Source organism: Leuresthes tenuis, unplaced genomic scaffold (assembly GCF_036924035.1).
Source record: "Leuresthes tenuis unplaced genomic scaffold, fLeuTen1.0.hap1 SCAF_7, whole genome shotgun sequence".
Taxonomy (NCBI): Eukaryota; Metazoa; Chordata; class Actinopteri; order Atheriniformes; family Atherinopsidae; genus Leuresthes; species Leuresthes tenuis.
Window position 1 is genome coordinate 18,346,075 of NW_027325361.1, and position 27,913 is coordinate 18,373,987.

The 27,913-nt window shown below is 43.2% G+C and overlaps 2 protein-coding genes across 6 annotated transcripts; one reads left to right on the forward strand and one right to left on the reverse strand.

Annotated features, from left to right (window-relative positions):
* Positions 1-1,716: 1,716 nt before the first annotated feature.
* Positions 1,717-9,903, reverse strand: acot11b (acyl-CoA thioesterase 11b). 4 transcript variants are annotated; one of them, XM_072389676.1, is made up of 17 exons: positions 9,677-9,903; positions 9,463-9,525; positions 8,842-9,040; positions 7,911-7,980; positions 7,458-7,518; positions 7,263-7,364; positions 7,035-7,164; positions 6,802-6,955; positions 6,122-6,241; positions 5,815-5,953; positions 5,641-5,696; positions 5,034-5,100; positions 4,864-4,947; positions 4,434-4,567; positions 4,035-4,166; positions 2,932-3,058; positions 1,717-2,577 (listed from the first exon to the last, which is right to left on the reverse strand). In XM_072389676.1, the coding sequence occupies exons 3-17, from the start codon at positions 9,029-9,031 to the stop codon at positions 2,419-2,421; spliced, it is 1,725 nt and encodes a 574-aa protein (XP_072245777.1). In that variant the 5' UTR covers positions 9,032-9,040; positions 9,463-9,525; positions 9,677-9,903; the 3' UTR covers positions 1,717-2,418. The 4 variants fall into 4 exon arrangements, with proteins under 4 accessions (XP_072245777.1, XP_072245775.1, XP_072245774.1 ...); XM_072389674.1 differs by having other exon boundaries at positions 7,035-7,170; positions 9,493-9,525; positions 9,677-9,901; XM_072389673.1 differs by having other exon boundaries at positions 7,035-7,170; positions 9,677-9,901.
* A 1,072-nt stretch (positions 9,904-10,975) lies between these two features.
* Positions 10,976-27,428, forward strand: ssbp3b (single stranded DNA binding protein 3b). Of its 2 annotated transcripts, XM_072389677.1 has the most exons (18): positions 10,976-11,163; positions 11,880-11,952; positions 12,119-12,180; positions 12,262-12,346; positions 20,838-20,927; positions 22,033-22,107; positions 22,362-22,424; positions 22,815-22,878; positions 22,979-23,052; positions 23,274-23,338; positions 23,421-23,469; positions 23,722-23,757; positions 23,880-23,934; positions 24,022-24,083; positions 25,388-25,466; positions 25,590-25,618; positions 25,711-25,812; positions 25,955-27,428. In XM_072389677.1, the coding sequence occupies exons 1-18, from the start codon at positions 11,108-11,110 to the stop codon at positions 25,982-25,984; spliced, it is 1,149 nt and encodes a 382-aa protein (XP_072245778.1). In that variant the 5' UTR covers positions 10,976-11,107; the 3' UTR covers positions 25,985-27,428. The 2 variants fall into 2 exon arrangements, with proteins under 2 accessions (XP_072245778.1, XP_072245779.1); XM_072389678.1 differs by lacking the exon at positions 22,033-22,107 and having other exon boundaries at positions 10,977-11,163.
* The last annotated feature ends 485 nt before the right edge of the window (positions 27,429-27,913 follow it).

Below are 27,913 nucleotides of genomic sequence, written 5' to 3' on the forward strand. Positions count from 1 at the left end.
TTATACACCTCATCCTCTAAGCCCATCTCACAGAATACTTCAATATCTGGTAGTGATAAGTTTTGAAATTATGTGCTGGCACAACAGAAACATTCCCAATGGCAAATCAAGTACTGTTGCAACTTTGTCATGGTAGGCGCTTGGATTCCCCCACTCAGAGGCACTTTAAGCACCTGTTTAAGTTTGGTTTTCGGGGCAGCAGGTGATGGTGAATGAGCAGCTTGATTCTGGAGGGAAGCTATGTCCTGTTGCTAATATTTCTTTGCTTTTGTTTTCAGATGCTGCTCGGTTAGGTTTAGGCAAGTCAATATGACTTTTTCTCTAAGTCTCGGTTTGGTTGGGCACAGGCAACAAGAATACTTGATTAGGTTGAGAAACATGTCGTGTGAGCAGTCAAAAATGACCACAATGTCAAGCCGTGTTAAATTATGCTCGCTGTTTGTATTTCTGAGAGAGCAGCCTACACACTATGTCTGAAAAACCATGGTTTCTTCTGTCCCTTTAATGCCCCTCCCAAAAGGTCCATTCAGCAGTCAGCTGATTGGTTAAAAAATGGAGGGGTGATAGCAGCTGTTGATTCTTTTTTGAGCCAGCCAAACTAACCACTATAAGCATTATGTCTTACATGGTGGTGTGGACATGAGAGGAGTAGTAATTTCCCATTGTTCAGTGTCCTCTGGGAAGGGAATTACTCTCTTTTGTATGTTCTTTTGTGACACTGAAGGAATGGATGAGATGTACTTTTTATACTTTTAAAAAAGCCAGACACAATTTAGTATTGTAGGTGTTCTTACCATTAATGTGATCAGGGTGGTTTGGCTGTATCGTAGTAAATAGAGACAAACAGGCCTCCACCCCAATCCCAAAGGATCAGCTCTTGTCAATATCAAATAAATCAGTTAACTTTGTTCCCCATGTGTAACTCATCACATCATTTGCTGCATTGACAAGAAATGAACAGATAATTTTAGGTCTACATATACTCTAAACCCCTAAATGAAGTAATATAAAGTCCTAAATAATTTGTATAATTCGACACAATGATATCCCCTTTAAAAGGGGAATTTTTTAAAAGGGGATCGCAAGGAAACACATGTGTACCAACAGGTAAATCAGAGGGCTTGAGATTATGAGAAAAGGAGTTATTAAACCAGTCTGTTGAGCCACAGCATTCAAGCTGAAACAGTCTCTCACATTCCATGAGAGACTGGAAGCCTGTTCTGTGTTAAGTGTGCAGGTCGCACACTTAAGCAGAAGCATAATGCGTTTGTGCCAACTTGCCTCACTTGCCCAACATTATAGTCTATAAGTATTTCATCTGGGATGTTGTGGCTAGATTTATTTTACAGAATTACTGATTATTACTTATTTCCACTGTACTGAGGAGTGTATAGTTTTTCTTATTTTTACGCAGGTATATTGGCTCCTTCTTGTTTTACAGTTTGGTGTAACTGGACAATCGTACAAATGAAAACAATACCTGGAAAGCAAGTCGAGCCATGACCTTCAAACCTCAGTCTAAGGCAGAGAAAAGGCTCAGATCTGACCGTTTCACTAAGACTTCTTCATGCTGCTCTGCTGGATTTGTCCATCCATTACAACACTAACACCGCAAGTTGAAGTCGGATACAACTCCGAGCGGTTGGTCCACAAAAAAAGGCTCAGGAATGGAAAGAATGCGAGGGGGGAGGTGGGAAGGCACAGCAACACAGCAGCTCAAATGAGCACAATCCAGTGCTCTATTGTCTTTATTGGTTTAGGAAAATCGTCACAGCTTGTTAAGTGATATCGTCATTACTGAACGTATATATACAACACAATTAGTCAAAGTGCATCTCTGCAAACCTATACACTGATGTACCACAGTCAGAAAGAATGGCTATATAATGCATGAAAGTGATAGCTTCCTATTCTTTCAATCAAATAGCTCAAACCTTATTAAAGCGGTGCTATAAAATGAAATAGGAGTTTTAAACAGTTCAGCTTAGAATAAACTTATACTGATGTTAGTTATACTGGCACCACCAAATATCTTGGCTTAAAATCTTGGCTGTCATAACTGAAACTGAGATTGTGTTAAAAACTATTCACCAAGACATGGTTGCATTCATCTCAACATTAGAATTGCACATCAAGTTTTCCTAAATATTTTGGGTCCTATGAAACGTAAGAGGTTTAAAATCTAATAGAATTGTTGTGCGCTTTCTTCAGACCTATTAATCTATCTGCAAATGAGGAGCAAGGGGGGGACGGGGGGACCTCTCATAACTACAAATCCATAACCCTTTGTAATCTCAGGGTCATTTGTAATCATTCAACTACGACTTTTTGGAGCACGGCACCTCCACAGCAGTGTTGAAACAGGATGCGACTCCTTCCTCCTCAAGCAAATCTTATTCTTGTAAGGAGATTGTTGTGTCAAGATGAGGAGGGTGGCAGAGCAGCCTGACTGTCCTTGTTGGCCTCCAGGAATCGGCTGCAGGCGGAAAAAGTGCTGTAGAAGCTTGAGGAGAGGCCAGCGATGTCTGTGGAGAGGTAGGGAAGGACCCCTGGGGTGGCCTGGTTGTAGTAGGTGAACTGTAATAACAATGATAATAATAATACTTTTAATTCAAAAGCACCTTTCAGGACACTGTACAATACAAACGGAGACAAAAACACACAATGAAACATCAATTAAAACATGGGACGGTGCCATCACTGAGAGGATGTTCTCTTGAATGAGTGAGTTTTGAGGGGGTCAATATTACGAATGCCTGGCGGGAGGGAACTCCAGAAGTTGGGGAGCAGAGCGGCTCAAAGCTCTACTCCCCACAAACTGAAACAAAAGCCCAGCATACATTTCCTTGCTTTCAAGTTGCACTTGTGAAACACTGTTAAACATGCAGTGCAGCTGCAACGAGCTCGCTTGCCCCGTCTCATGTAGCCGACCTTAGTGACCGCACTGGACTCCTCCCAGATCGTGAAGCCGGCGCAGAGCACCTCTGCTCTGGTGTAGTCCTCCGTGGGCGGGTGAGTGGGTAAAGTCACAGAACGCAGAGCAATCAGATATGGGTCCCTGGGACGGACAAGAGACGATATCATCGTGAGGCTTTGTGAAAACAAAAAGCCTGTTTATGCTTCTATACGTCTTTCCAGATCTCTCAGTAGACCTTTTAGGCCTTTTTTTTTTTTTTTTTTTTTTTTAATTCAATTCAGTTCTCTTCATATTTCACCAAATCACAACAAATGTCACATCAAGGCCCTTCAAACAAACAGTCCCATTCAAGACAATTATAATCCCAATCCAATAAATTAAAATGGGACTAATCCAAATGAGTCCAACTCGGGCCTCTAGCTGCAAAGAAACACAGATTTTTAGCATAAAAGTAAATAACTCTGATGCTCACTTGATTTGCTGCCTGTCTCAGATTTAATCAACACTCTCCACTTAAGGTCAATATATAATCTTGGTAAAAATAACTTCGCTTGTTGAAATAATTCATCTTGAGAATTGTTTTTTTTTCTATTATGTTTTAGAAAATAAAACGGGGAAAATTGGCAGTAAACACAAATGTTTTTTTCCACTCTTTCCTTTTTCATACACATGTAAAGAAATACCACTAACAGTAATATTAATGCGAATGCTGGAAAACACTACAAATTCCATACTCTTCAAAGCTGTTTAGGAACCCTGCACGCTAACCACACTTAGAAAAGTAGTGATTTTGTATTTTTGAAGGCAAATTGATTTTCTATTCTTGCTGCATGTGAAATTTCAGCTGTTTGACAATTTGATGCCTCCTTTCTTGTGTTTTTGACTCAAAATGTGCCAAATGTTTACAGCGGCTGAACAGACTTTGGCTGCAGAATTAAACATGAACATCAAATTACAACTAGCGTAAAAAAAATAAGCAGATGTCATACATCAAATACAGGGTATAATGGATTTTTTTTTAAAATGGACAGAATGGATTCTGGAAATAAAATGTAAAACGGTGTTAAAGCAAAGAAAGTTGCAAATGTGCAAAGTATGAAACGCCATTTTACAACACCTGGGATCACATGGCTTCCTTCTAGATGCCAGTAAGATAAAGTCCTTTCCTTTGCCCCCTTTGCTGACAGAGGGTGTGACTACACGATAAATTGCGTCATCTTCATCCACCTGGTTGATCACCTCACACTCCCTGCAGTCGAGACACAACATCAGGCAGGTGGAAAGTGCACATACGATGTTACAGATTTTCAGTTGTTGAGCATGCACTGCTGACACAAGTCAACAATCAAGTTAGAACAAAGAGTTACAGTTTAGCTTGGAATATTGAGTGCAGATAAACGGTGACAGCCTCACGCACTTTACCCTTCTGTCGGTTGCAGTTGTGCGGCATGGAGAAATGCTAACCTGTAAAATGCACCAAATCCCAGGAAAAGCTAAAAATGTCTACGTTACTGACTCATAATGCCGGTCCCATTCTTTTCTCCTTCGCAGGTCTGACAGCAGGTGGAACGACTGCTCTGCTGGGACGCTGACAAACATCTCCACCTTGATACACAGCGTGTGGTTTTCCTCAAAGGTGTACAGCCTGACCTGCGAAGGCAACAGGAGCGTTTGTAAGCAGGATTTTGTTCCAGGTATCAAACATGTACATAACAGGTGTGATATGAGTTCTAAAAGCGGCCGCAATAACTGGCGGGTGCGTCGAGTGTAAACTCATCTACTCAAATGGAAAATATGTCCCACATTGTGAGCACCCCCCACTGTGGCTGCACATGTTTCCAGTCAGAAAAAAAAAAAAACAACACATCAGAATGCATGTTGGAAAACTCAACAGCTGTAACTATTCAACAAGCTGTGTCCTGGACAGTATTGTAAACAACGCTGACCTTATTTTTCTCTGAAATTAATACCCAGTTGTTTCTGGTATCTGTTAGTTTCAGCGCTGATACGTTGTTGTAACTCAGGTACATCTGAAAAAAAACAAAAACAAAAGGGTCGTCTGAACTCATGAGCTTGAACTCCATATCTGAGCAGCTTTTAGCACTTTGTATAATACCTGGTTACTTGGATCCCACGGCACAGACAGGGGGACTTCAGTTTGCTTGCAGGAGATAATATATTTCCTGTGAACAGGAAAGACAATAATGATACGCTTAAGGCACAAAACTTTGAGCATCAACCTAACCAATGTGAACAGTTTCACTGAAGCAGAACAATAAAGACTTGACTGGAGGCGGGGAGTTTAACAGCTGAACAATGAGATGATTATTCTCGACACAGTCAGCACCAAAGTCTGCTCAGCTGTGATGTGCTGCCCTGCCAAGTCATTTGCTGCTGCAAACTACTGTAAACAATGGAATCTATCACATGACGGCAGAAAAACAACGGAACGATGGCGCCGTTTCAACGGTCGCGTACGTGACTTGATTTTTACAATATTCACATACTTTTTTCATCGTATTTGTTACCTTTGTGGTAGTTTTGTGTTTGTGAATATAATCCTGATGCTATTTTACGCACTAATTATATTCTATGGCAACATTTGAAGGAGGGAGACACAATGAAATGTGCCTGTTCAGGAATTGGCAGAAACAAACCACATTATAACCACTGCACACAGGCTTAATCAAAAGAAACGAACGGAATTAATGGGAGATGCTAACCTATCGAGGCGAATCTTCTTTCGGGCAATAGCTTCTTGATAGCGTCTTCTTCCGTCCTGTAAAACAAGGGAAAACCTACCGTAATCCCCACAAAGAATACACTTTTTTTATGAACTCTGGTGTCAGTGCAGTCTCGCGGCTCAAAAAGGCAGAAACCCAACTAAGAAAACTTACAACAGGCTCAGGTCGTAGTCGTGGTAACGTGCATGGTTTCCTGTCACGGTCCAGAACCTCAAAGGTCATGAAAGCACTATTGATATGGCGTAGAGGTTCTCTGCCCTGGTAGGCCTCAGCACAAACTCCCACCTCCATGCTAGAACACATCATGTGTGCAGGCATGCAGGTTCACAAGGAGACACACGCACTATATGTACACTTTAGATATGTATGCACAGTAAATGTTGTGGCGTTGCATTTCTAACACGGATAAGATGAGATGAACATTGTTAACCGTAATGTGTTTCATGACGTAGAGCCTCACCTGTGCTTGAAGGCATTGTTAACAATGGCTTTCAGCACCAGTCGGTCACCGATGTGGGACGGGGCACGAAAATGGAACATGTCTATGATCCTCAGGGTTGGGTGAGCGTTGCACAAGCGGCTAGATCAGAAGATGGTAAAGAAACGGGGGGGGAAGTGACATTAGAGCAGGAGTTTTTCAGTCACTGGAATGACAATCAGGGGTCAGTGCCCTGTTTTGGCTATTTACAGGACAGGGATCTGTTCAAACTGGGTCTTCACAGCACGTTTGAAGAAATGTCTCACAGTAAGAACATTGGAGAACTTTGAGGGCCTCAGAAAGAGCCTCGCTGATGCTCACCAGCCTGTAAAAAGATTACAAAACCATATCTGCATAGTTTGGACTTCACAAATGGCACGGCACATTTAAGAAGTCTGACAGGAAAGAGAGTAACTTCTATCCAACCAAACACCTAACAGGCTTGGTAGTGGCCAGCAGTAAAACATCGGTCTTTAGGACTCTTGTTGAAATCTGATTATGTTTTCGGGTTCATATTCATAGAAATTCTTGAAACAAACTAATGCAACACCTTAACTCTTGTCAAGAAACTCTCTTTAAAATAAATCAAATAAAAAAACACTATCTATCCCTTAGGGGAAATTGCATCAAGCGAGTTTTATTAGTATTTGAACAAAGTTAACCTTGCTGCAATGGTAGCCACATTCTCCATCCAGGCCATGATCTGGCCTCCAAACGTGCTGACTTGATGGTTGGCATGAGGTGGTAGCACCAGCTCCACACTCTCAACTCGTGTCCGCTCGGCCGGCACAGAGTCCTGATACTCCTGGCATTCTCCTGATAAAAGTGCAACAACAAGGCGCTTTAATCAGTCTGGCTTTAAACTGCCCTGTGACCTGAAGCCTCCCACCTGTACCTAGCTGAGCTGTGCTGCTGCTCAGTAGGTCTGTGATAACCTCAGCGTGGATGAGCCTCATCCTCCGCCGCTCTGCTGCCAGGCTGTACTCCATCTGCTCCAGTTGTGTACGAGGAATCACCTGCTGCAGCTGTACCTGGGTACATATAGCAAGCTCTTGTATAGATCTTATACCGGCTTCGGCCAAGGACCCGTGTGCTCACCCATCTTTTCCCCTCGTCACTTTACCTTCCCAGCTTCGGTTCGTCTGGCAACAAAAGTGGCAAAGGCGTGGCAAACGTTCCACTGCCTGCCAGTGTAAAGATCTTCACAAGTCACCAATATGCCCACCTGAAATTGGAAGAAGAACCACCGTCTTTGCATTTCTTTATGGAATAATATGAACTTCAGCCACGCTGAAAGCACAAGGAGAGATCCACCAACCTCCATGCTCGACGTGAAGGCTCTGTTGACTTTTGCTATGATGTTGACGACCTTTCCTACCCTAAAGGAGACACACACACACACACACACACACACACTCTTTACTGTCAACATGGAATGGTGATTGTACTCAACACAGCCTGAACCCTCTCAGCTATGAGACATACCGTTCAGTTAACAGCAGTGACTGCAGAGGCAAGCATATTTATCTAGAAATCTTAAAAAGAACAGGATCGAGCCCATGTTTTCATTTGATACTTGAGCTGATTTGATTTCATGACTTTTTTTATATTAAAAAAAAAAACCCAGACTTTTTCATTTATTTATCTTTAATGCTGTAATGAAACTCTTTGCTTCTCTTCTAATGGACTCGATACAATATGTTCTGTCGACACAGGAAACACTCAGAGGAAGCTCCCTCCTGGCAGAGCAGCATTACTGTTAATACTTTACCCGATGGTGTGTTCAAAATGGATGTCATCCACCGAAGCAGTGATACAGGAGCAGCCTGCGTGTCTCTCAGCTGGCAAGAGGAGAGAGCACATAAAAAAAAAATGTTAGCTAGAGTTAGCTTCTGGTGCAGAAATATGTGCAACTACGAAGGTAAAAGGAAAATATTCATCAGACAAAAAGCTCCAGGTCCAGTTTCTACCCGTCTATATAGCAGCAGCTATAGAGTCATCATCTTTTCTTCTTGTATTAAAAAAAACAAACACTTGAATATGAACTGCGCCTGAAACAGCTTCTCCCAGTGGATGCCATCCTTTTTGAAGGAACAAGCATTGACCCCACGATTTGAAGGGTTAAAACAGGAAGTGTGGAGAGAAACTGCTACACGCTTACAGGAGGAGTCAAAAACAGATGGGATGAAGCCTATAGTGGAACAGTACCGGACACAGGGAGATCGGGAGGTGTTTTCCCACACGGGGAGAAGACATCTGGATGGAGCGGAGATGGGGTAACGAGGCTGATGTCGGACCGAGGACCAATCAGGGACCAAAATTATTTTGCAAAAGATTGGTACCCTTTTTCTGATCAGACTGCCTGGCAGAGACAGGTCCACAGCGCTGTGTAACTTGAACCATTTAATAAATTCTGAGCTCGACTTGGAGTTTGTATATATATATTATTTTTTTTGTATATCTTCTCTCAGTCAAGCGAACAAGACACTAGTAGTTCTGTGGTCGTTGCATGTGCTCATGTGGCAATTTTTTGCCTTTGACAGTGACCACTTCCCATTTCTTCTAGCAGCATTTCCACCCGGGTGCTTGCATTTACACACACACACAGATCTGAGTTCTGTGTTTTTGTTCCAAGTTGTCTTGGACAGGAGAATCTATTCACAAACGCCCAATTTGTAAACGTTGAGAGGATTTCTGGTTACCAGACAAGCAGGCTGTGGAGTCCATCCACTTCAGCAGCTGTCCAACACTCAGCTCCTCGCAGTGATTGGCATGGCAGGGCATCACGATCTGACTCATCTGCACTTCGGTGGGGTTTCTGTACACTTCCCCGCTCTCCTGGATGAACAGCGGCTCCATCGAAATGCCTGCGTCCTTCTCCTCTGCTGTCATTTCTCACAACTACAGGAAAACACAGGGGGGGAATAAAAAGGACACTTTCACTTGGGCCCACAAAATGAAAAGCTGTGATGATGAGACCGTTGATGGAAGGCGGGTTTTATTGTTTCTGTTATCTTATCATTCGATATACAAAGAGCAAGTGAGTTTTCATTTACAACTACACACCCTTAGTCCTACACACGACTTTAGATAAGCCTTTGATAATCTGCAGCTTGGCTTCTTTTCGAAATAATTGCACAACATTTGTTTTTCCCTTCAACCAAACGCTCAGGATCTAAGGTACCCATTTATGCAATTACAAACTCATCAGAGCGTTCAACTGACATGCAGATTCACGACCTTTCAATATACGATTGCAAGCTGTAGCTGCCACAAACTATTTTTAAGACATGCCGATAAATGGAGTATTCGTGGGATACAACCTCTGCTCCAGAGGGGTCTCGTGTGGTCACCTGTCTCTCCAGTTTCCAACGACATGCGCTGTGCTTTGCGTTTGCATAGATTTTAGAGAGAAACAAGACACACACAAAAAGAGAAAAAACACTTCACAGACAAGTCACAGCCTGTCAGGCACTTTTTGTCAAGTCAAAACCAGCAAATACCCTAACGTCGAACACACAACACAGAAGGGCTTACTCGGTTTCAAATTTACTGCAGAAGCTGAAGCTGAAGTCGACGCAGAAGTCCTGTGAGGGGCCGAAAAGCGTCGGTTAGAGCACGTTAAAAACCGACTGAGAGAGCCTGGAGCACGCCACCCGAACCATGTCAACTTATTATACGGTATTAATCCCCCCAAAACATAACAAACCGAGTGAGAGCAGACGCAGTCGCTTTACTGAAGAAGTTTATCCACTGGAGGGAGAAGGAGGCAGGGACACCACCTCCTGACCGGTAACGGTATGTGCAGTTTTTAAGGTGGAACTGGAGTTGCCTCTTCTTCAGGGGACATGAAAGCACCACTCAAGGCTGTGGACAATCTTAACTCAATTACTTTTCTCAATTTACTTTTGTTCACAAAGCCAACTATTATGAGTCACGTCGGGGCAATTTAGATATGAAGACCTGACAACTTCTAAAAACGTGACTGCTGTGAAACACCAATTTAAAGGGCAACACTAGTGTCGTATCTGTAATTTAACATTTTTTTCAGAAATACTGGGACATGGACACGTTCTTTTAACAACACTGAAATCACTTGGGAGCCGGGGAGATAAGGTACTGTAGTTTTTTTCTATTCAGGCTTTACACACGACTTTCCGCCACTTCAGGGTCCCTTCTTTCTTCATTTTTGTATGGCATACGTTTTCAGGTGGTGGCAGCTCTGAACTACAGTCTTTTACCGTGGTGCCATCTTGTTGCAGTATGTACAGAGTGTGTTTTGGCATTGTCCTGCAGAAATAAACAAGGCGCTGCCTGAATAACGTGTTGTTTGGAGTCTTCTCTTCCTCGTTTTGAACGCTAGCGAATTTTTATTGAACCCTATTTTGCCTAAAGATATTTTTGTTAAGACGTGGCAAAACCAAAATAGTTTTCTTATCATACTTACTGATACATGTCATATTATCAGAAAAATTAAAAAGTGTAACCGCTTTAAGCTTTTCATGAAACTTTTGACGTAACGTCTGAATATACTTAATGGATAATGTAAGGCATGGTATTTTCAGGACTATAGTATAAATAGTTTCAACGTATGTATTTTTTTCTATATCGTTAAATGATTTTGGTAAATGAAAAACGGAACAAAAGAGGTAATTGGGGAGAAAACAATTACACGGAAACCGATAATTTGTTCCTTAAAATTGCGCTCATTGATATTAAAACTACCAACGTCAGAGCTGTAAAACAGCAAGCACAAAAGGGAAGACCTTAAGGCAGTTGACGCGTTTTGATTGGCTTTTGCAAGCATCAGTCACGGAGGCCCCGCCTCTTCCCCCCGGACCAGGCTCGGTTGAGTCGTCGGATTGAGGAGGAGTGTGGTTGGAGTGCGAGAGGGTCGCGGCCGCGATGATCTGACAGATGAAATAGCGAAAAAAGAAAGAGAAGGCGGGCGTCCTCCCAAACAAAACAATGTTCCCCAAAGGAAAAGGCACCCCGGTGCCGTCGGACAGCCAAGCACGAGAAAAGTAAGCTCTGAAACGTTTATTATTCTGTGTTTTTTGCCTCGTAACTTGCTCCCTCTTGCTCTCTGTTGTTTGCTGGACAGGCTAGCAAGAGGCGATTTCCTCCTACCGAGAATGGAATTGAATGAACCGCCTTGTCTGCTCGCCATTCTTCCTCTGTGCTGTGTTTCGGCTGCTTTTGGCTTATTGCTGCGTTTTTACACATCCACGGACGATTCCGGGTTCAGTTTGGTTGTGTTTTAACCGGCGGGTTTTCTCATATTGTCGCGATTATTCAGAGGAGAGCACGAAAGGGAGAAAACAATAACATCACCGCGCTACAGTACATTGTTTTCTGTGTTGCGCTCTCTGAATGGGGTTCGTTTTATTGCCCTCAGCCCCATCAGTGCCATTAAGATACTGTACCTTGCTAATCTACAACAGGCTGGTGGTGTTTTTTGTGGTGTTTTTTTGTGTTTTTTTTTTTTTTTTGTCTTTCTAATTACAGTTTTCTAGTTATACCTTTACTTTAGCAGTTTCTTTCAACACTCAATATGTAGTGAATCTTCACCAGGCTTGGCTTCTTTTCCAGTCCCCATTTAATTTTTGGCATGGGCTGTTTGGCAGCCATTGTTCACAGGGCCTTGTACCCAGTTGTAGTCACTAAGTACCCCTAGAGGAAGGTTTAACCAGGTGTTTGGTGAATTAAACTCCAAATGACATTATTTCGTTCCATACAGGTTGGCCCTTTACGTCTATGAGTATTTGTTACACATAGGAGCACAGAAGTCCGCACAGACATTTTTATCAGAGGTATGTGGAATTTGAGGTAAAAGTTCAACCCCATTATCATGTCTTATTTTTAACACTGAGTTTTTAATTTTCTATTTGAATGTATAGCACTGTGCCTTAAGCAACACCCAGGTTAAAAGCATTTTGTCAATTCCTTGAGATAATTACTGAAACTCCACTTTCATAGATCCGATGGGAAAAAAACATAACACTCGGAGAACCCCCTGGATTCCTACATTCCTGGTGGTGGTGAGTTTAGTCTCTTCCTCGTATAATGTCCAGAAGTTGTTTGGGTGCTTCTGTTTGCTTCATGACCTGTCTTGTCTACAGTGTTTTCTGGGACTTGTATTGTGCTGCACCAGAGAGGAGAGAGACATGTGACCACTCCAGCGAAGCAAAGGCCTTCCATGATTACGTGAGTAGTGCTTAGTCTGGAGCTGTTGCACATAATGCTATGTCTTCTGCCTCAGAAGCCGATGGCTTTGCCCCCCAAGCTGAAGTGATTCATACAGGACTTTGTCAGCTCAAGTTTTTTTTAACTTACTTATTGTTGGGGGTCGAGCTCTTAGAGCAAAGCGCATTTCATACCTGCCAGGCAACGCTCGAGTCTCCTTACGAACTGGAGCACCGTTCACTTCAGGGTTTGGTCTTGATCCTTAAAAAGAAAGAAGTTTGATTTCTGCCATTTTTTGTGTGTGCTTGTGTGTTTTTTCATATTGTTTCAGTAACGCAATCCATCCAGCGATGCTTAATCTAATGCTATTTGTAACAATTTTAAAATTTATTTCTAAATCTGTTGGGTTAAATGATGCACTCGACAATGAGGCTTCTGGGAAAATGCTGCTGATGTCAACATGTCCTGAGTCAGACCGGTCGAGTGCTCTCCTCCTAATTCTAGCTCCCCGCCTCCGTTGTGAAGATGAGAATGAACTCACTTGTATGTTCTCCACCAAATCTTTAGAATTTCTTTTTTAACAAAGATGTCCTGCCGCCCGCGAGTGTGACAGCTTGAGTACATGTTGAAACGTATTGCCTGTGGTGACAAAGGGCGAATGTACTTGAAGACGAATAAACCATAGAAGCTGCCGCACACCCTGACATTATGAGATATCACTCAGACCGTGTGCTTCATTTGGTTTTGCATTGCTCCTCCACTGTGTTTGCATTAAATAGGTGTTTTGCATGCTGATATCTATGCTATTTTGGAGATGGCGATGTTGTCCTGTTGCTGCACCGTTTCCTGCTTTGACTCAACATTCAAAAGAAGAACATGAAAAAAAAAAGAGTCTCATGCAGATCAAAGAAAGTGTGAACCACTCGTCAGTGGCCTCTGTCGTTCCCTTCTTTGTATCTCACCAGCCTTGTCTTGGAAATTTGGGCAGATGTTCATGTAAATAAAACAAAAAGACTATTAATAGTTTGCTATATCAGCACAGCGGAGGCATTAGAGGTTAAAGCGTCATCTTGGGGTGATTGATGCAGAATGCAGTTTGTTGGCGGGTCAGCAGCATGTGAGGCAGCAGAGGGTTAAAAAAAAAAAGGGGGGGGGGGGATGTTGGTCATGCTCCTGGCAGATAGGGTTGTCAGGGTAACAGGCCTCCTGATCTGGCAGGTGACCTGGGATCCAGGAGAGAGGCTTCAGTGTGGCTCTGCCCTCTCACTCACCATTTTCTTATTTTTCTTCAAATAATTTTCAGTCTTCCAGAGAGGGGAGGGCTCTCCACCTTCTCCATGATAAGTGTTTTCTTTCGGTGTCTTGTTTTTAGGCGGGATATTCTTTTACGTGTGAATGTGGATTTCAAAATGTGCTTTTTTTTTGGTGAAATAATATTTTTGCACGTGTGTTACATTGAACTGTAAAACAAAAGGTGTCCAAATCCTTTAGTGATTTTTATTTTTTCCCTCCCTTTTACATTTAGTTGTTTAAAACAACCCCACAGTGTGTTTTCCCAGAGTGTGTTTTTTTTTTTTTTTTAACGGAGGAAAAACACAACATAGGCTTTTAAACTGCATGCCTTGGTTTAGCTGAGAACATTTCCACCGACGACATTAAAGAAATGAGGCAACAGTAAAACACCAGCGCGTGCTACTGTGGTGTGAAGCTTGGAGAGTTTCAGTGTGGTTAGCTCTCTGCAACATCTTGTGGTTGGCCTTCGCTCTGACGCTGGCTCTCTTTGTGATTATTCGGGGGGTCAGGCAAGTGTGCGTCTATGTGTGTGTGTGTGTGTGTGTGTGGACAGTACTAGTTCTTGGACCCTAGTCTTTGTCTAGGTGTGGGGGAGGTGAAGGCTGCTGTGTCAGCCGGCAGCGCTTGTAAAGCCCCGGCATATTCACACTGGGCCTGCCGAACGCTCCCTGGGGGCTCTGTCGCCATGGCGCACGGCTGATTGATGGCTGTCACCAAGCTGAGGGCAGATTGGAAAAAGGAAAGGGAGTGGCATTATGGCATATGCCCAGCATCCACCACAGCCGAGGCGCTGAGGAAATAAAGCGAAGAGGGGGTTGGGGGAGATTAGAAGTGGAGGGGACCTACTAGAAGTGACTAGAGAGAGAAAGAAAGCATCCAGACTGGGTTTTATGATGTTGATTGATGGTTAAACATTTACAAGCTAAACATAAAGGCTGGTTTCTTTTGAGCATGGGTTCCAGTGGAAGAAGTGAGGATAAGAGCGTGCTAGAGTCAGCAGATGGGTGGTCTGCTCGGGCACAAACATGGACATCGTTTCTTCTTTGTCCACTTTAAATTCAAACGTCTCACGTCGTCTTATTTTTTTATTTTTTCTTCTTTCTGTTTTGGTGTGTGGATATGGCCTTGCTTTTTAACAATTACCCCAACCTCTCGCTCATCGCCACGCTCCTCTACCCCCCCCCCCCTTTGTTTCTGCAAAGGGAACACAAGCACATCCGCCACCATTCTGCCCTTTCGTAACCTCCTTCAGTGATCCAAGTATTTATTTGGCTCAGATTGCTTTGTGTACTTTTTAGTACACACATGTACATGCGCTGAATCATGGTGGGGTGGGAGAGCGGTAGTCTGTGTTATACAAGATCCCCTGGGTAGTTTTAAGGAAGGCCCCAGACAAGAGACCCATCGCCTCAAGCAAGAGCTGAGACATCTGCCTCTTTCCGGCACAGGAGAGTCTGTGGAGAGACGAGGCTCATTTCCACCGAAAGCAGCATCAGGCTGCCTGGAACAGCCCAACAAACACAGCAGAGGCCCGTGATAGAGATCTAACATGCCTAGGAACTGGCTGTGCACGTAGCTTTTTCAGTCTGGCTAACAGTTTCTGCTCTTGTAAGATGGTATGCAGATTATTAGCATTGTTTCGCGACATTTTACGGCCGGTAACTTAAAAATAAGTTGTTTTATTCGGTTATTTTAATTGAATTTCTTTACTAGCCTCATTCCAGGAATTGGCTGCTCGTGAACAGAGGAGCAAAACAAATTGCTGTTTCGGTTTCACTGCGGTGAGCCAGACATTGGGTATGCATGAGCTTAAACCAGTCGAGATCAGGAGATCAGCCTGTGTGGATAATAAATAGCATTGTTAAGATAATAATACAACGCGCATTTTCCTGGACTCAAATTTTTGTCAGGGGAGACGGTACTCTGGGGCTATTTTAATGCAGTCAGCACAAGTGTGAGTGTCTCCATAGACATGGTCTAATTAACACCAAAGGAGATACCAACACAACTTGTCTTTGTCACAGAGAGCTTTTCTGCTGATATTTTAGATTGTTTGTTTGTCTAGTTTAAAAGCTTGGAATGATAATTACATTGACTGAACCAGGAACATATTACAGAACTGATATACCCCCCCCCCCCCCCCGGTCATTAATGTGTAAATGTACACCCTGCTCACACCCTTTTTTTTGGTTATTATGGGGTTTTCTTTGTAATCTGATTTTATTGTTTTTGTTAGATTTTACCTGCATTATCTACTCAAAACAAGCTAAGACAATGGATAAATGCCACTGCACTCTAACTGTAATATTATTAAGATGACAGATGAGGCTTTTGTAAATATAAAACAACGGCCCATAGCCAGTGAACTGTGTGTGTGCCCCAAAAACTGCATTTATGCTATTCCAGCGAAACTAAAAGCTGCGCCTGATGTTTTGGCATTTGTCTCACTTGAAGCAGCTGACGTCAGTCCGTGGTCCTTTTCTGGGCTGTAAGACACAAGAATTGATGTAATTGGTTGTTATGAAAAGTGAAATCTTTGCTGCGTTAAAACCGAATGAGTTAGCAGAATTGAACTTGAATTTTTAGACTAGTTTGAGACTTTTTAATATGGGTGCATAAACAGAATAATGATTATAATGAGGGCAGGTAAAGCTCTTAGAAAGACGCGTAATAATGAGGGGAGGGTGGGTGGGGACTGATCGTCCAATCTCAGTTTGTGCTGTTAGTTCTTTTAATAAATAACCATAAAGCAGACTTTGGGGGGGGGGTGTCAGTTTGATGGTCTTTGTAGGTCTTCATTTTCAAGTCCCATTTTAACCAGATAGGGAAAGTAGCCAGTATGCAGATCTGTGTGGTTGTATTGAGTTGTTTGTGTTCGGTCTAATTTAAGGCGTTTATCGGAGCACGCATGCCAGGGTTTTAGCGTCATAGTGATCCTTAAGCTTTCAAGTGATGTTTCTCGGTTAATTTTATATGTATCGGCGGGTATCGTCTATAAACAGTTGTTGTTGTTTTTTTAATGACTCGGTACATCTCTGTAGTTGAGCTATTTTTGCCCCTTTGTTTGGCACATTTTCTATTGACAAAACCCATCAGAGAAATACAGAAATAACAGCTCGTGCCATGATGCCCATTACCAATATGTTGATGTTAAATGTTTTTCATCTGCTGATGTGTAAGCTCCTGATTTTTACCTCTTTGCATGTCATGGTCAAAACATTTGTTACCCTGTGGGAGGGTGGCACTTGCAGACAAATGTATTCAACTTTTTGCTAAGTTAAATAAGGAGACTAAGTCAGATTAGACAGCTAGCATTGCCCCAAACTGCCATGTCACACTCCTGACGGTTAAAAATGCCTGTATGTCCCAAATGGCTCATATCAGAGGCGTGTTACCTGTCACTTTTTGAATTCTTTGTAGAACTCTGTTGGCTTGTCTGTCGGTGGAACTTTCTCGATCCCATCTTTTATGGGCGGGTGTTGTAACATCTGTGAGCCTTCATTACTGCCTACAGAACAGCACATGAATTTTCAGCCATGTTGTCGTCAGTAAAAGTAGAAAAAGTGCCGAGAGCTAAAAGAGCAAGCCTTCTGTCTCTGTAGTGAGAAGGGCTTCACACACATGCTTCCCAGCTGTGGCACGCTGGTGTAAATCATGGGAATGAAGCCTACGCCTGGAAACCTAAAGGATTCTTTACGTTTGTCCACTAATGAAACCGGTAACGGTGCCAACTTCACAATGTCTGTCCAATGCTGACGCACCGTGCAACTCTACTTCATATGGGCTGGTTGAAATTGGGAAATTTTGACAAAAAAAAAAACAGTTGGGCATCTTAATTTGACCTTAGGAGAGGCAAGCACGACACAGAAAGACCTAATTAAAGGTGTTGAAGGAGCTGATAGATAGTTTTCTGTGTGCTTGACGTATGTCGTTGTCTTCATCAAATCCATGGAAGGTAGATGAGTGTGTGTGTGTGTCTGTGTCTGTTAATTTATTTCTAAATGATTGAAATGATGTCAGGTTAGCTTTGAAAATATTCCCCCAGAATGCCTGTGTGTGTACACCTGTCGGGCCGCGCAGGTTAGATAAACAAGTCGATGGGTGACTCTGATCCTGTCAGTTTGTTGTGTCAGGCTGGGTGTTGTCCTGACGTCATCCTTCAGCGCGCATATGGACGACTTGTCAGGGCAGCTCAGGGCTTGAAAAACGGGTTGTGTTTTACATGTGCAACCGTTCGGTTAGATTTTCACCTTACATGATCCTGCGTGGTGTTGAAACAGGGTGAAAACAGCATTTATTGATTTCTCGAGTCTCTGCTTTAGTGGGGAGTATTTTTAGATATTTTCTGATCACTCATCTGATGCCTCCACGTGTCTTTGGTTTGACCGATGCTAAAAGTTGCCGTTTAAGGCTCTTAAAGGAGCAGTGTGGAAGTTCCGCTGCTCGTTTGAACGCAACACTCCACGCTTCGGAGAAACTCGGTGGCCTGACCCTGCGTGCAGCACAAACTGCCAAACACATCCATCACTCAAATGTGTCACGATGTCTTTGCCATCTAATGAAACCACCTTCTCAAGTTCTGAGGTTACTTTTAGAGATGTTACATTTAGTTAGATATTCTGTGAAAGGATAACTTACAGTGAATGTCACTGTTGTTGTTCTGCATTATATTAGCGTTTTGTGGACCCCAGGTTGCTACCTGCGTGATAATAAAAGCTAATATTAGCTACCTAAGGCTAAAGGCTGTTTGTATTTAATCTGATAGAGGGATAGCATTAGCAGGCAACGTTGTATCTGGCTGACATTATCTTCAAAGCCTCTTAGTATCACGTTACACTTTGATTGAAATCAGCTGATCTCCGTAACATGAAGCCGAGTATTTTCTGTCCAGCTAGCAAAGCTACTTAGCAGTTTGGCGCATAAACTAACGTGAATCAACAGTTTTCAACAGGGACTGAGAAAACGTTACGTTTGTTTAATCAGATCAGCTGATCGTCTTCAAAGTAGCAGCGAATTGCGCCACCCTTTGTTCCTTCTAGGCCACTGTAATCAATATGGCGATGCAAGTGGTGTCCTTCCGGCTAAGACTATGTGTAGAGCGGATATATGTAAATAAAAAGGCGAAATTTAAAGTAATAAAAAACGTAACGACTCGTTTCATAGGGTGACTATTTAGCACTAACATAGTGATATGTATTATATTCCATTTATGTTAAAAACACACTGCTCCTTTAATGTGTGATCCAGTAAACTCGTAACCGGTGTTGTAGACACGCCAAACAAAACATCTGCATCCACAGATGTGCAGTCCCACAACCGTTAAGATGTTATTGTGTGTATACATCAGATTGCTGGTCTAGTTGTCCGCAGCATGATTGTTTCCACAGGGATACAAAGCTTATGAATGAATATGTGTGGGGATCGGATGAGGCAAAACGAACAAATAAACTGATGAAATAAATCATGAATTTCGAGGAGTTTTTGCCCCTTTTTTTTTTAGTTTGTTTTGCATTTCAAGCATCCGTAGCCGTAACCCGTTGAATTAACTTGTGTTTGTTTGATTGCTTTGATCTGTTCTCCCAACGTCATCAAAGTCGTGCGTTGGAGTGTTTCGAGTGTGATGGCAACACTTTTCATAATTAGCCAATTCAGACTTGACAGAAGTCGTGAGGATTTATAAAAAAAAACAAAACCAAAATGGTGAGATTTACCGTACGCACTTCTCCACTTAGAGGAGGCGACGTGATTTCAGAGAAGAGTTCAAACTGTGAGCGAACGTCAGTGGTTCCTTAGAAGATGCCCTCAGTGACACGTGTGGAGCACACAAGTGCACCACCTGTTTGTGTCCTAAAGTAATAGGATTTAGCATGAATTGATGTAGTGTATGTGTTAATGTTGCATGAGCTGCCATTTGGTAAATACAGCTGTGTGTGCATGTTTGTAAATTCACGAAGTGTTAGTTTAAAATCCTCATTCTTTGCCAATTAAGATGCTGAAATGAAAGTGCTTTTGAGTTCCTAGTTAATTTCACTTAACATCTGCACCAATCTAAGTGGTCCACTTTAGGACTGGGGATCAGATTGGTCTTCAAACGGTCCTGTTTGGCAGGCATGACTGAGCTTGCACGCAATCTGAACACTTACTGGGATCTCCACGAATGTATACCTGCATATCTGTAGCAGTGACTTTTAGGCAAATCCTCCGGTGCAGGTTGTGCTCGAAGGATTCTCAGCCGTGTGCTCGACACCGTCCAGTAAAGAAATGGGATTTGTGTTGCCTGTTTCCTGCTCTTGGTGGGGCCTGATGAGACGTGACTTTTCCCTTTGGCCTCACTTCTCCCCCAACTGAGGTATTTCACAGTGGCCCTGCAGTGGCAGCCTGAGCAGATATAATTAGGGAAGGTGCAGTCGATAAAAGGGAGTGTGTTGGCTTTTGACCAGTGATGTCTGTGGAGCTGCTGGGCTCTGGAGCTATATGCGAGTGTGGATGCTTAAACATCCATTGTTGTGGTGATCATAGGTTGTTTGCCTACATTTACACTACAGTATGAGGGAGCTTCGCATTAACAAATGGGACTTGGGGCACTCCTCTTTCTCTCTTTAGCTCTTCACTGGAAGCGAAACCCCACAGCTCTGAAGACATTAGCTCATCTCAGATTGCTTCAGTTGCAGGGAAGAAAAATTCAGTCAATTAGGAGCGTGTGACCGAAGCAAATGGCACATTAGTGAATTAGGGCTGCGGTTTGAGCAGGAAATAGGCCCTGCTTGCCCCTGCTGTGCAGCAGCACTTTGGAGCCACTGACTCAGTGCATCCCACTGATACTTATCTGATCCACTGGATCCTAATCAGCAGGGCTCATACCTCAATAAAGACCCCATTAATATCTCATTGAGGTCTGAGAGGGCGGCAGGTCAGTTGGCTGAATGCCGTTTGAACAGGAAATGCAGGGAATTTTCTTCACAGGTCTGGACAAGGGTCACGAAGCCAGCTCATGCTAACCCACTGAGAGCAATTTCAGACCGACCCTCAAAGACCGCCGGATTCCTCGTTTGCTTTTCTCGCTAGTCGAGAAGCGACAAAGTAGACGTTTCGATTTGCTTCCTGCTAGTTTCATGTAGTGAGGCAGAGATCTGTGCTGTGAGAAAGGTGGAAAGCATTACCAGTCGGTTACTGTTGTGCAGCACATTTGTCATGGTTCTCTCTTGCTTCCTCTTCCCAGAGCGCAGCAGCGGCTCCCAGCCCTGTGATGGGAGGGATGCCTCCTGGCGAGGGCATGCCAGGAGGACCTATGCCACCTGGGTTTTTCCAAGTAAGTCCATCACAGCGCTGACACGCACTGCTACTGTTTCTGGAATGCTCTTCAACTCACTTAACCCCACATTTTTATCTTTTTTTGTTTTCTCCATGTAAAATTTCAGAAATAGATTTCCTGTGGCGGGACAAATGGATAGATATTAACACATCACTACTTGTAGCTTTTGATGATATATTCGGAGTGTGTATTCTAGTGCCAGGGGTTTCTGCGTTGGTGTCTGTATTGCTTTCGTCTGTGTTGTGCTCTGCGAACTTGTAGCAAACATCACAGACGCTCTGTCAGCCTGGGCCCCTCCTGTGCTGTAAACAGGCAGGCGTGGCCTGGCCATTTTCCCTAATGGACAAATCGAAAGGTGCAGCACCTACTGCAAATCAATACCACATGAAGATAAAGCCTTTGCAGGCACCTGTGTGGAACGGACTCGCTGGAGGTGGAATGAAAATGAGATGTTGCTCTTTTCAACAGCAGAGCAAACCGTTCACAAGTCTTACCGTTTTCTAATGAGCTACAATCCACAAAGCGTTGTCTCATGGTGTCGTCATGCTGATACCAGGAGACGATTTAGCACCTATACATGATGGCACCCGCCCATAACTTTACATTGCAAAAAGCAAAGGAGGTAGCTCAATTAGACCCCTCACTGTCTGATAAGCAACATTAGCGACACATTGCCAGTGTTTAGTGTTCTAAAGCTAATTGCGTCGAACTTAATTGATGCTGTTAATTCAGGGAAATTAGCACTGATAACATGCTGCATGCAGCAGGCTTCTTAATGTCATGACTGACAGGCAAGAGAGCACACATCCTCTTCATCCCTGTCTCCTTTCTCTCATTAAAAGCTGTCATTTGCTTGTTATTCTCTGCTCAGTCTCCCTTTTTTTTTCTTTTTCTGTTCGGTACATGAAAATGAGCATCGTATTGTATTTTGTACATTTTTGCACCACACTTTGGTTCTTGCACTCCAGCTTTCTTCTGCCCCGCAGTAACCCTGCTTCTCTCCCTGCTTCTTCTCGCTCCCTCTTTCTCTTTTCATCTCATCTTCTCTTCTATCCGTTTCCTGTCCTCCCCCTTTGCCTCTTCACTTTGTGTGACGCCACAGGGTCCTCCTGGTCCCCAGGGCTCTCCTCACCCTCAGCCTCCTCCCCCTAACAGTATGATGGGGCCACACAGTCAGGTAACTCTGCATTTCTCTCTGTCTTTTTCTTCTGTTTCTCTGGTATTGCTGTCTGCAATCATTTGGGAACAGTGGTTCTCAGAGCTGATGCTTCATGCTTTGGCATTTGTCTGAGCTTGATGCTTATACTGCTTTCAATATACACACATGAACATGAAACTGAGAAATTAGCATAGTGATGTTTTTTTTTGTGTGTGTTTTTTTTTTTTTTTTTTTTGTTGAAACTTCAAGAATCAACTATGTTTATCTTCTAGTCCTTCATGTCACCTCGCTTTGCTGGAGGCCCACGAGGTCCCCCCATGAGGATGGCCAACCAGGTAGTGCTTCCACACATGCACCACACACTTCTTTTTAGCCAAAACGACTCCAGGGCTGATTTGAAACCATTGGATACTGTCGAACCGGTTCTTTGTGTTCCAACAGACAAACAATTGGCATTTAACCAGGTGAACGGGTTTTAGAGCAGTATTACCTCTTTGCCGATCTAGAGCGGAGCTTTTGTCAGGGTCTGGGTTTTTATACAGAGGGACAGCTTAACCTGTGATTGCCTTTTTGTTCTAAGTAGAGCTATTGTACTGTGTAGTTTGTCTAATCCTAAGAAGAAGAAGAAACAAAAACAGCATGAGTATGGACATGAAACAGAAGCAGCATAGGCAACAGTTGCAGAAAACGCTGCTTTTCTTAAAACTGAGTTTTATACCCATTAGCCCCCAGGTGGAGGACCAGGACCTCATCCCATGTTGCCCAGTATGGACCCTACACGACCACAAGGTGCTGATTTAGTGTAAATTCAGTCTATACCACCGTGTTATTGATCACGGAAATCCTTTCTTGGCTTCTCTGTTTACATAAACTCTCTTTATCCCTCCAGGCCATCCTAATTTGGGGCCAATGCAGAGGATGAGTGGCCCTCGAGGCATGGGGCCAATGGGGCCTGGCCCTCAGGTAGGCTGCCTCATTTCTACTCTATATGTCACCAGTACCTTGATGCTCCGTGTATGGTTCTCATAATCCGGATGTCTTGTTTGTTAACGTCTTGTGCACATCCACTCAAACCCAATACATTTTTGAGTTGCTAATGGCCAAATCTGTTGACAGAAATGAAGCCTGCGATCTCTAAAATTGACTTTCATGTCTTGTTTCTCCATCTCTGGCTGTCTTCTCAGAACTTTGGTGGTGGTATGAGGCCTCCACACAACACCATGGGCCCCGGTATGCCGGGTGTGAACATGTGAGTTGTCTTTATTTTGTAAGTATCGTCTCAGTATTTTCAACTTGAATGTTAAAACTAACCACAGCCTTTACCTTTTTAGGGGCCCGGGGACAGGTCGACCATGGCCTAATCCCAACAATGCCAACTCTGTGAGTACTAATGCACTCAAGCAGTTTTGTTCGGATTGCTTTCAGGTCCGCTCTGTGAGCTTTTGAGGTTCAGCTTGTTCTGCAGTTGTAGCCTGGGATGTAATTGTAGTATTATGTGTCACGGTTTCCGCAGACAGTTCGACAGCCATAATGATATTAGGATGATCGAATGATGAATGATGACAATTTGAGGTGTAGAAAGCGAAGTGCACGCCAGTTCCTGGTCCGTAATGTTTGTGTCTTTGGTTTCAGATGCCTTACTCCTCACCGTCTCCTGGTGCATACGGGGTGAGAGCACATCCCCAAACTCTCAAACATTCCACAGAAATGCAGCACTGGAAGATAATACAAAGTCGTTTTTGAGTGTTTGGTTGTAATGCGGCTGCATTTTTTTGATTGCTTTTCCACAGGGGGCATCTGGAGGCGGGGGTCCTCCAGGAACTCCCATCATGCCCAGCCCTGCAGGTTAGTGCTTGCTTGACCAAACCTCAGAAACCGCAGCCCGTTTCATGCTTTTTTTCCATATTTCATCTATGGTTGTACTTTTTCCAGACTCAAACAACTCTGGCGACAATTTGTACATGATCAACACTGGACCGGGCAACCGAAATAATGTGAGCACCTCTTTATTCCACTCTTCTTCCTGCTGGTTTGTAGGGGTGGATGCTGCGATAATGGAGTTTACATTACAGTTGGCGGGATGTTTTCGACAGACTAGCTTCATTAAAGCAATCAGGGTCAGACATGTGGATTAAAAGGGGTTCGCTTACTCAGAAAGTGTTTTACAGAAGAAAACAATTAAGTGGCTGTGGTACACAGCATCTGTTCTGAGCTCCCTTTAAAGTTTAAGAGCCGTCTGCCTCTAACAAAACAAATGATCTCTTTGGGTCTGTACCATCACAAAATAGCTTTTTTTTTTTTTTTATCCAATTGAATTATTTTAGACCTCCAAACTTTCCTACATTTAAAGGATCTGGTTTGTCGTTCTCACAGTTGCAGGATATAAGATCTAGTTTGTATAAAACTGATCAATATGCACATTAGCTTGAGCTGCTTCATACTGGTGCTAAAGGAAGAAAAACTACTGGAGAAAACACCAGATGCAGTCATTTTGTCTTGTTATATAATGATGCCCTGTTTTTTTTTTTTGTTTGTTTTTTTTATGATTTATGTGGGGAATAGAACTTCCTTTTGCATAAATGGAGCCGGTCTGTGTGAAAATAAGTTCCAAGTTGCAATATAAATGATTCTGGTCTTTCTTAGTCGCATCATTTCGAGGTTGCAATATTCATCTGGGAATGTGGAAAATTGATTTTATTTATTTATTTTTTTTATAGAGGCAATGCAAATGCACTTGTAATTCTGTATGCTGTTTATGAGTTATTTGATACCACAGCCTTCTGTTACAGTAACACTCATGGAACCGAAATGATCACACCAAAGATAAGGGGAAAAAAAAAAAGGCTTTTCAGCTGAAAAGGAAGCCTGGATTTAAGTACCCACTTTTATTTTCTGTAAACGTGGTCGTCCTTAAGAACAGACTGAAAACATCAGCGCTATGTTTGAGCTGCTTAAACCACTGGTGCCAATGTTGACATTTCTGCCAAATTAGTAAAAAAAAAAAAATGGAAAAATTCTTCCATCCACACTGAGCAGCGTGAAGCTAATGCTATTAAATCAACCAGTTTGGACCGCTCCACATCGTGAACTTTAGAAAGCCCAGTTTGCTCTGAGCTGCTCCTTTCTCACACGGTCTCAACACCTCACCCGACCTGCCTGTCCAGTGTTTTTTTAGCATTTTTCACTAATTAGGCAGTGGGTGGAGTTTGGGCTTAAGTTTCATTCTATGTGATCTAAATCTAGCTGCTGTGGGGCTGTGATAAATAAGTGAGTCCGTGCCGCTTTCTTCTCCCTGCAGTTCCCTATGGGCCCTGGCTCTGATGGGCCGCTGGGAGCCATGGCTGGGATGGAACCACACCACATGAATGGATCACTAGGTAACATGTTAAACTGAGGCAACACAGACATGTTTGAGCCGCATTAAAGACACAACACTGTGCCTTCATACTGTTTTTAGTAGTTAAAATCACTGAGTTTATTTTTTTTTCATTTGTTTAAAGGCTCTGGTGACATGGACGGCATGAACAAGGTAAATAATATGTTCTGTCTTTGACTTTTTATCTCAGTTGAAGTGAAAATGTTGTACTTTTGGAAATAATATTGTGTGCTCTTTGTTTTTAGAATTCCCCAAACAATTTAAGTGGCATTAGCAATCCTCCTGGGACCCCGAGGGATGATGGAGAGCTGAGTGGAAACTTCCTCCACTCCTTTCAGAGCGAGAATGTGAGTCACTTCTTCTCTGTCTCCTTCCTCAGTTCGTATCACTGCTCTGAAGCTGAAGCTGAAGCTGTGCTGTGATGTAGCTTCGGTCAGAGATCTGCGTGTGGCTGATTGTCTTAATCTTCTCCTCGCTGTGTTTCCACAGTACTCCCCAACCATGACGATGAGCGTGTGACCTCCCCACTTCACCCCCCCCCCCACCCAGCATTATTTGCCATCATTCCAAGGATCTGAACTCCACAACAGGACATGGCCAAAACCCATCAGCGCCAAATCAGGGACAGGCGCCATTTTGGTTCGACACTTCTGCCAGAATGCATATTGGAGAAAAATCAAAATGGCCGGCGACTACTGCTCCTTACTCAAAATGAAGGACAATTTCTCCATTTATCACAACCCCAAGTGTGACGAAACCAGCTACTGAAATGCATACATGACACGTTTTCTGTTCCTTGCAGAATGCCTCCCCCCCACCCACCCACCCCCGCCCCGCCCGTCCCTCTCTGAGTCCCATCAGCCTCCTCAGTGAACAGGAAAAAAAAAAGAAAAAAATATGGTTGAAGTTTACCTCTTGTACATTTTAATGATCGCTTTGTGGTGCAAGATGTGCAGGAAATTACCGCTTTTGTCACTTAAACACTGGAGAGTGTGCATATGCATTGTGAGCTTGGAAAATCTTTTGTCTCGTCCTTTTACTCATCGCCATACATACTGTCTTACAAACGTGGGCTGACATAGGACTCCGAATCTGCCTTTTACTCGATGGCCACCTTTACCGATAATGTACTTTTCTTCTGAAGCCCACCCTTCTATTTAAAGAGATTTTTAAGGGGGAAAATATGTGAAAGAAATACTGCTTTTATTGTGACGACCTTTTTCGCAGCATGCAAGTGCTCAGGTGGTTCTTCCGATGTCGCAGCGATCCAATTTGATCGGTTTCGGTCGCTCGTTGTCGGCAGCCAAACTTCTCCGCACTCTGAGCTGTTTGACTCGAACCGCCGGACTGCTGCGCCGTCGACAGAAGCCAGACTTTGGCGAAAGAAGCGAGCGCATGAGTGCTGAGAATTTGTGTACAACATACTACCTAGTGCTGCTCTTCTCTCTGTGGACACCTGCTTGAAGATGTGGTGTGTTATCTCTTTCCCTGCCTGTGCTTAACGCTCTGTGCTCCTCATCGTCGTAGCCTTCTGTGTTCTGTCCTTTTTTTTGGCTGAGTTACGATGAAAACTGGCCGTGGATGAGTCGCCTATTTTAATCTCGTACATATTGGTTGTTCATATTTCCCTCCTGTATCACTGGTCGTCCTCCTTGCCCACACCCCCCCCCCCCATCCTTTTTGCCCACCCATATATTTTTTTATATTTTGATACAAACTTTGACTACGTATATTGCCCCAGTTATTCAGCTAGTCAAAGCTTTCTAAACTGATTCTAGTAGGCATCATTATAAACTTAGCAGCAGTCTTGTAAATGTGATGAGAAGTTTTGTTTAATTTTTTTTTTTCCTCCTGTGAACATTACGCATTATACACATCTGTCCTGTGTTGCCTTTATTTGCTGATATTTTTTTATTTCAAATTGAGGAAAGATTGCTTGTTAATATAATTTTACAATAACTTATCTCACTGTATGGGTGGTTATTTTTGGACTGATTAGACTTATTACCCTTTCAAGTAAATGCTCATAGACAAAGTATTTTTTCCCAGGCACAGTAAACACACCATCAGCACATAATTGCTACTTGCTGTGGAAGGTTACAAGTGTTACTGTACATCTCACACTTTTAGCAGGCACTAATAAGATCACTGATGGATTCACAGGGTGCTTTTCGCGTCAGCGAGAGGAAATTCTGGAGCGTGAGGAGAACCTCTGTGACGGAGGGAAAAGCTCTGCTGGTCAGGCTCCTCGGGCTTTAATAGAAGAGAGGACGAGGGAAATGTGGTTCCGGTCGTCTCAGCAGGTCACTGGCAGAGGTCGGCTGAAAAATTGATGCAGAATTGATCCACTTTCCAGTTATATCTCATTAACGGTGAATTGGCTTTTCAAATAACAACCCGAGACGCGCGCTGAGGAGTTGGCTCGTCATCCTCCGACAGTAAAGCAGT

Coding starts and splice junctions, on each gene's coding strand:
- acot11b (XM_072389675.1), bottom strand. CDS start 9,031: ATGACAGCAGAGGAGAAGGACGCAGGCATTTCGATGGAGCCGCTGTTC. Junction 7,981..8,841: donor CTCCACAGCCTGCTTGTCTG/GTAACCAGAAAT, acceptor TCCTCTTGCCAG/CTGAGAGACACGCAGGCTGC. Junction 5,954..6,121: donor AACAATGCCTTCAAGCACAG/GTGAGGCTCTAC, acceptor GATGTGTTCTAG/CATGGAGGTGGGAGTTTGTG.
- ssbp3b (XM_072389677.1), top strand. CDS start 11,108: ATGTTCCCCAAAGGAAAAGGCACCCCGGTGCCGTCGGACAGCCAAGCA. Junction 11,953..12,118: donor CACAGACATTTTTATCAGAG/GTATGTGGAATT, acceptor CCACTTTCATAG/ATCCGATGGGAAAAAAACAT. Junction 12,181..12,261: donor TTCCTACATTCCTGGTGGTG/GTGAGTTTAGTC, acceptor TCTTGTCTACAG/TGTTTTCTGGGACTTGTATT.